The 7,933-nt window shown below is 49.6% G+C and overlaps 1 protein-coding gene across 1 annotated transcript; it reads right to left on the minus strand.

Annotated features, from left to right (window-relative positions):
• Positions 1-4,837: 4,837 nt before the first annotated feature.
• Positions 4,838-7,404, minus strand: LOC121770420. Its single transcript, XM_042167150.1, has 3 exons — positions 7,056-7,404; positions 5,720-6,516; positions 4,838-5,608 (listed from the first exon to the last, which is right to left on the minus strand). The coding sequence occupies exons 1-3, from the start codon at positions 7,402-7,404 to the stop codon at positions 4,838-4,840; spliced, it is 1,917 nt and encodes a 638-aa protein (XP_042023084.1).
• Between the last annotated feature and the right edge of the window lie 529 nt (positions 7,405-7,933).

Consider the following 7,933-nt stretch of genomic DNA (forward strand, 5'->3'; position numbering starts at 1 on the left):
GACGTTAAGCTCGAAGGAGACGACACCTTCGAAGCAACCCCCCAAGAAATCGGCCATGAAAGCTACCAAATCAAAGACTAAGGAGCGTAAAAGCACCCCGACTCCGGCTACTAAAGGGAGCGGTCGAAAGAGATTTGTTCCTTCCCCACTCCCCGAAGACAAACCACTAAGGAAGCGAATCGATTTCGGTGAGGAAGACGGCTCCCCAATCGCAAGTCCTAAGTGTAAAGCCTCCATTTTTCCGTCGACCTCGAAGCATGATAAAGGGGAGGATTCTCTTGAGGAGGAAAAGAGGCAAAATGGTGGTGAAAAGGAGCAAGAAATGACGCTTTTGGAGGAGGTTCAAGTGGTTTCCCATGATATTCCGTCTCTCGCCGACCAAGATTCCGACCACGCTGCCGGAGATGAGATGGCTGGTCTCGAAAAGACGCAAACCCAGCCGAGCCATGCCAAATCCATCGTCCTTGGTGCTGCAAAAGGACAAGGGGCTTTGGGTGAAGAGTTAGTCAACTTACCCGAATTGGATATAGGGAACAAAACTGCTTTTGGAAAGTAGTTTGGTGCCTTGCCAAAATGGAGAGTCACATGTCTCACTAGACGTTGGAGACAATTTGCTGCCTAATCCCACCAATTTCATCCATGTTGCATCCTTGGAATCGGCGGATTTGGTAGAAGCCGTGGTGGCTCAGCCACTTCTCGCCGCCGGCGCGATGGAGACCGGACGTGCACTAGTTGAGTCGAACCGGCCATTATATTCAGGCCAGAACACCCCTCTGTTATCGCCATCCTCCGCATTTGAGTCATACCAAGTGGAATTCCCTCCCTTGGGGTGAGGTCGAACCTTGAAGATACGGGATTCGTTTGAGAGTGGCCGGTTGAAAGGAGTGGCCGTGGCACCAACAACCCATGCAAGTCGAGGCGGTGGTGGAGGTGATCCCATTGCGGGTTCGGCTAGCACGTTTGGAGAAGGGGGGAGTGAGGCGCACCCGAAACAAACCCCCCGTCCGGAGACAACGGCTGACCAACCCAAAGCTATGCCGACAACAACGCCGAGTGGACCACGGCCTTGGGAAGAAAAGGGAACCGGACCAGGGTTGAGTGGCACCGCATCGGGTTCCGAGACCAACAAGAACCCCGAAAATGCGACTACATGGAGCTCAATGGCGGATATGATCAAAGGAGTCCCCGATCCAAATGGACTGCAAGTGTTCATGGCCGATAAACTTCAATCCATTGGTCTCGCAACGGTATCGAACGGAATGCCGGCAATATACTTCTCGGGGATGGAAATTCAGAAGCTTGCCGAAAGTGTGGGACACGCCATAGTAGGTAAATTCTCCCATTCCATCCCATCATCCGGACAAATTCATAAGGCTCTCAATAATATTAAACTCCAATGTGGTTTTACTTGGAAAAACATTAACGTCAAACACATACTCATTCAATGCGAGGATTTGGCGGACTATGCTAGGCTGCTCGGAGGGCCGAAGGGAACACCGGTGTGGTACATTGATCGACACCCAATGATGGTTTTCAAATGGTCACCGGACTTCGACGCTTATTGTGAGTCACCAATTGCAGCGATATGGTGTAATTTGATTGGTCTTCCGATACACTTGTATGATCAATCCGCATTATTCGCTATCGGAAAGCTCCTTGGGACCCCGATTCAAGTAGATCGTGCCACAACAAATAAATCACGATTATCCTTTGCCCGCATTTGCATCGAAATTGATATCACTAAGCCTCCCCCCAAGAAATTGTATTAGATATTTGCGGCCGAGAGACGATCCAACAAGTGAGATGGGACAAGATTCTGGAGTATTGTCGGGAATGTAAGCACGTTGGGCATTCAAGCAGGGTTTGTTATGCCGTCGGAAGGACCGAGAGACCCCTGAAGAGGGACTACAATAGAGCACCCCAATCAAACGTAACTCAAGGAGTCAATGGTACAACCGAAAAGCAACCAAACGAAAAAGCCACACCAAATGATAGCGATGAATGGAGGCGTCAAGGGAGGAGTAAGGGTAGAGGATCATTCCCGAAACCTAAGACATTTGGTGACAAGAGGGAAGAACCGGATTGGGAGGGTCAGGATATTGTAGGCGAATCTCATGAGGATGATGCTATGGAAGAGGGCCAACATGTCACCCAATTGGTGCGAAACGAGGAATGTGCTACCAGGTACGCGATGGGGCCGGGGGAAGCCACCAAGGGGAGAAAGGAATATAGAGATGCTCGAAGAGAGCATAGTGTATCACCCCGTCGGGTGGACGCTAGGCCTCGAGGAGGTCCACGAGGGGGTTCGAGAGGGGGAGGGCGACATTCCATGGCCAATCATGGATGGAGTGCGGATGAAAGGATGAGGAATGTTATAAGCACAAATAAATACTACGCGCTTATGGAGAATGGGGAGTTCGACGTGGATGGATGTGGGGAAATGGATGCGGTGGAAATGGACGTCCAACCTCCTGGGGAACATGCCGCGGATACCCTCAACCTAACCGATGTCGATGATCCCTCAATGGTAACTGACCAACGGATCGTCTTGTTCCAAGGAGGGCCTTCTTCCCCCCCGGGTACGATCCAATCTTGTTAATCATGTCGTACAATTGCATGTTTTGGAACGCTAGGGGAGTCGCTAACACGCCGACCCAAAACGTTCTAAAGAGATTAATTAAATGTTATAATATTATGTTTCTTGCCATTATGGAGCCTCTTACCACCCCTGACCCGGACCGATACTCCAACGTGCTGGGGCTAAAGTTTAAGGGGGCAAACATATCTGGTAAGATCTGGATTTTTGTTGAAGATGGGACTTTTTTTTTATTTTTTTTAAAACACCTTATCGGTGGAGGGTTTGAGGTCCCTCATCCCTACATATCATCCAACAATTTCAGTTACAGTTCTCGGTTACAAATGATCTTAATCGAAGCCAAAATACAAAACTATTACAACCAACTCAAGAACAAAAGCTATCAAATGCAACTCACAAACATCAAATTTGGCTCTAAGCACTTAAGAGTAGGTCGGGGTCTGTCATGGCTGGCTCGACACCTGCATACTCTATGGTGATCAATTAAGTCTCTCCATCTTCACGAACGCGGATATTCGGGGTCCCCTTCTGCTCCAACCGGACAATATCTGTAAGGGCCTCCGGCGCATCTTGTTCGGACCAGGTTTGGCTGCAGATCATGTCCGTACCCATCTTCGCGAGTAAGTCGGCCGCCTTGTTGCCTTCCCGATGGATGAAAGTTGTTCGGAGGGTGAGCCTACGCTTTAGCAAGGCAATGTGCGCCATGGCGTGGCGAGTATGGGCAGGGCCCCATTGTGCCCCTTTGATAAGGTTAATGGCTTGCTCGGCATCCGACTCGAGCCAAATTAGTTTCGCAAGGGCCTCGGCCATCTTTAATCCATGCTGTATAGCAAGCAGCTCGGCCTAGAGGGGTGATTGTGCTTCGAGGGGTAAGGCATAAGCTAGAATCAACGTGCCCAAATGATCCCGAATAATGCCCCCTCCCCCGGCCTTACCAGCCCTCTCGAAGTATGATACATCTGTGTTTAGTTTGATCCAAGGCTGATCCGGAGGCTCCCATTTGATCATCATTGCAAGCGGAAGTGGTCTTAGGCATTCGGCACGGCTAGGGATGGCGACTCCAAGCCGAACTCCCCTCCAATGTTTTGGCTTGAGTCTTCCATTCTCCATGTTGTTACGGATAAAGGTAATGGTCTGCCACACAACGTTATTCGCCCTGAACTGGAGTTCATGATGGCGGCTTCTATTTCGTTCTACCCAGAGGAACCAAAAGATGATGTAAGGCAAGGCTCGGCTCAGATGTTTCCTACCTGGTTGCTGCATTCTTCTCGCCCATACTTCAATTCGTGTGGGTATGGTGTCGTTTATCCCAAGTGGTGAAGAGGGGCCCTCAAACCATCCATCAAATTCTTTCCATACTCTTCTCTCCCCTATGCCTTGGATGAAAAGGTGTTGGAGGGACTCTGTGCTCGGCCGGTGGGGGCAGCAGTTGTATTTGGATGCGAGCTCGATCTTGAGCCATTGCAGTTTCGAATCAACAGGGATCCGGTTAGATAAGAGCCTCCAATTAAAGATTGCCATGGAAGTTGTGAGACCAGCCTTCCATATGTCTTCGAGTCCCTGGATAATTGGTCCTTGGGACCGCGACACCTCCCACGTTGAGGCTAAGGTGAAGTTCCCTCGCCGGGACAAGGTCCATCTCGGGACGTCCGGATCTTCGGTTATTATTGGGGTGTTGCGGATCCGATCAATGATTGGTTGCGGAAGACCAGCTTGATCATGAAGCAATTGAAGCTTAGGAACATCCCATGTGCCGTTAGTAAAGAACTCCGAAACGGTTGTCATGGGATTGCCCCTCTCATCAATGCAAGTCTCCCTAAGGGGGATATCACCGAGCCATATGTCATCCCAAAAATAAATCCTTCCTGTTCCCACAAGCCATCGAATGTGCGGGTGGGCATGACCCCATGCCTTGGTCAATCTCTTCCAATGAGTTCTCTTCCTTTCATTAGTCGAGCCCCAAAAGAAACGGGCCAATTGTTGATCTAGTAGCTTGAGGGCATCGGCCGTTGGCTCAATGGCTTGAAAGATATGAATGGGGATCGCCTCAAGTGTTCTCTTAATAAGAGTGAGCCTCCCTCCAAAAGATAGATGTCGATGCGCCCATCCGGATACTCTTCTAGCTAGCTTCTCCCGAATGAACATAAACATTTCCGTCCGCTTGGCCCCTCGGTATATAGGAACCCCCAAATATAGGAAAGGGAACGTACCCCGAGCAAATCCTCCTTCCTCTTGGATTGTTCATGCCCTTTGCTCGTGCACGTCTGCAATGTAGAAATTGCTGTTATCAAGGTTGATCTGTTGCCCTGAAACTTCCACATAATTGTCGAGACACGCTCTAAGCCAACGCATTGGGGCTGCAGCTGCTTGGGTGAAAATGATAATATCATCAGCGTAAGCCAAGTGGCTGATTTCCATGCACTTCCTGGAGGTCTTGAATACCATCTCCTTCTTGCCAAGAATGAGCTTGTCGAGTGCCCTAGATAGGTAATCCGCGGCTATCACAAAAAGAGCTAGGGAGATGGGGTCTCCTTGCCTTAACCCTCGGGTTGATTTGAAGAACCCAGCGGGAACGCCATTAATGAGAACTGAGAACCAGCATGAGCCTATACATCGTTCGACAAGGCTTATCCATGCATCCGGGAAGCCCATGCGTCTAAGAACCTTAGTTAGGAAGATCCATTGGACCCTATCATAGGCCTTAGCCATATCAATCTTAATCGCCACATTTGGTGCGGGGGAGCACCTTGCTATTTCGTGAAACATCTCTTGGGCCATCAAAACGTTGTCATGTAGAAGTCGTCCCTTAACAAAGCCGCTCTGGTTTGGTGAAATTACTTGGGGCAGGAACGGGCCGAGGCGAGCAGTGAGGACTTTTGTGATAATCTTGTTAAGGACATTGCAAAGACTTATGGGGCGGAAGTCAGCCCACGTCCCGGGCGAGGCCTTTTTCAGGATGAGGACAATATTTGTGGCCGTGATACTTCTGGGAAGGTATGCTCCAAGGAAGACCTGCATTATGCCATCCACAACATCCTTTTCAATGATCCCCCAGCAAGCTTAAAAAAAGACCGCCGAAAAGCCATCCTGGCCCAGAGCACTATCCCTGGAGATATCAAATACCGCTCTCTTCACCTCCTCGGCATCTGGGGGCTTATGGATCTCCATTAAGGCCGGGGTAGGAGGGAGCTCTTGGATTAAGTCGATATCCGGCTCCACGAGTGTCGGATTATCCGGTGCGAGGAGGCTCCGAAAAAACTCAACCGCCGAATTTCTCAACTCTGTTTCGTCCGCAATCTCTCGGCCATTCGCATGTATGGAGTGTATACGAAGCCTAACTCTCTTCTGTTTCACCCAGCTCTGGTAGAACTTGGTATTCTTATCACCTTCCGGAAGCCACCTTAGGGCTGCTTTCTGTCTCCAAAAGTCCTCTTCCATACGCAATAGGAGGATGTATTCTGCAATGCTTTTATTGATCTCGGTTCTATTCCGGGGGGTTAGATCAGCCTCAAAATCGGCTTGGCCTTGTGCGATCCTCACCTCCATTTCTTGGAGATTGGAATGGATATTGCTGAAGACCTCCCTATTCCAAGCCTTAAGTGCTTTTTTACTTCTGGCTAGCTTTATTTGGAGATTGAGCAGGCCCGACGCCCCGGTCGGTTCTTCCCAAACATCTTGAATGAGGCTCTTGAAGCCTTCGTGTCGAACCCACATATTCTGGAATCGGAAGGCGCTACCCCGTGTTGGAGGCCTCGGGATCGTGCATCTGGCGAGGATCGGTCCATGATCCGAGGAGATTCGAGGTAGGTTAGACAACCGTGTTGCCTCAAAGGCATTGGACCAAACCTCATTAACAAACAGCCTATCCAACCTCTCAAATAACCCATTCTTGGCCCAAGTGAAGTCTGCTCCATCATACCCTGGATCAAGAAGTCAGCAATCCTCACTGGTTTCGGCAAAGTCAATCATCTCGGCTTGCCTATTGGTCTCACTTCCAACCCTATCTTCAAGCGTGAGGATTGTATTGAAGTCCCCACCAATCATCCAAGGAGTTCCCACAGCCCGCGTTGATATCTCCCTCATTTTGGCCCATAGGGGATAACGATCCGACCTTGAGCATTTAGCATAAACCGCCGAGATGGAGATGTGGTTTGACGTTCGGTATGTAATTAGCCGTCCGTGTAAAATTTGGTCCGCATCAATCTCGACATCAAAAGTGGTTCCCTCTTCACAGAAAATCCATATTTTCCCAGATGTGTTTGCTCCTTAGAAATTGTGCCCGAATGCCTTGGAGAAGCGATCCGGATCGGGAGTTGTAAAAGGCTCCATTATTGCAAGGAAAGTAACATTATACCGCTTAATTAATCTTTTGACAACGTTTTGGGTTGCCGCATTCGCAACGCCCCTAACGTTCCAAAACATGATATTGAAAGACATAATTAACAAAGAGAGTCCGTACCCGGAAGGTGTGAAGGCCCTCCTTGAAGTAAGACAATTTGTTGTTCTTTGTCCCGTGCTTGTTCCTTGTCTTCAAGGCGCGGAAGGGATTCATTATCGTGCTCGCTAAGTGGCTGAATGTCCATCGCAGCCATGTCCTCCTCCTCGCATCCATCGACGTCAAACTCCCCATTGGCCATGAGCGAGTAGTACTTGTTAGTGGTCATGACATTTCCCATCCAATCATCACCCTTCCTACCACCATTTGACGAAGGGTGGTGCCAACCCTCTCTCAAACGCCCTCGGGAGCCCGCTCTATAGCTTGGTGTGCCTTGGCGAGAAGAATCACCTTGTTCCCAATTGTCAACCATTACCTCATCCGCATTTGCCAACACAGTTCGTCCCGACCCCTTTGGGGATTTATCTCTCGTCCCCTCTCTTCGAGGCTCACAAATGATAGGTTCGTCTTCCACAAGCACAATCTCTCCGTGTAGGTTACCAACAATATCCGGACCCTCCCACTCCGGTTCAATCCTCACTTCCCGATTCGGTTTGGCTTTCGGTTGCGCACCTTTGCCTTTGTTTCTTCCTTGGCGCTTCTATTCGTTGGTGTCAGTTGGGTTATGCGTTGAGTTGACTTGCTTTTCGGTCTGATCATTTCCATCTTGAGTGGCTTTGTGAGGGTTGGCGCTATTGTAGTTCCTCTTTGCCGGCCGTTCGGTCTTGCCGGCTGCGTAGCACACATTACTTGCATGCCCGACGTGCTTGCATTCGCGGCAATAGGCTGGAATTTTGTCCCTTCGGACTTGTTGCACCGTCTCTCTTCCGCAAATATCCAATATTATTTCTTTCGGGGGGGCTTTGTGATGTCAATCTCAACACAAATGCACGCAAAGGACA

This window comes from Salvia splendens, chromosome 16 (genome assembly GCF_004379255.2).
Source record: "Salvia splendens isolate huo1 chromosome 16, SspV2, whole genome shotgun sequence".
Lineage (NCBI taxonomy): Eukaryota > Viridiplantae > Streptophyta > Magnoliopsida > Lamiales > Lamiaceae > Salvia > Salvia splendens.

What these genes read in the sequence shown, in the direction of transcription:
- LOC121770420 (XM_042167150.1), bottom strand. Translation starts at nt 7,404, where the DNA reads ATGGTTGACAATTGGGAACAAGGTGATTCTTCTCGCCAAGGCACACCA. An exon ending in AGGGCCTTCACACCTTCCGG is followed by an intron (nt 6,517 to 7,055) that starts GTACGGACTCTC and finishes TTCTTGATCCAG; the next exon opens with GGTATGATGGAGCAGACTTC. An exon ending in CCGAGGAGGTGAAGAGAGCG is followed by an intron (nt 5,609 to 5,719) that starts GTATTTGATATC and finishes GGCATAATGCAG; the next exon opens with GTCTTCCTTGGAGCATACCT.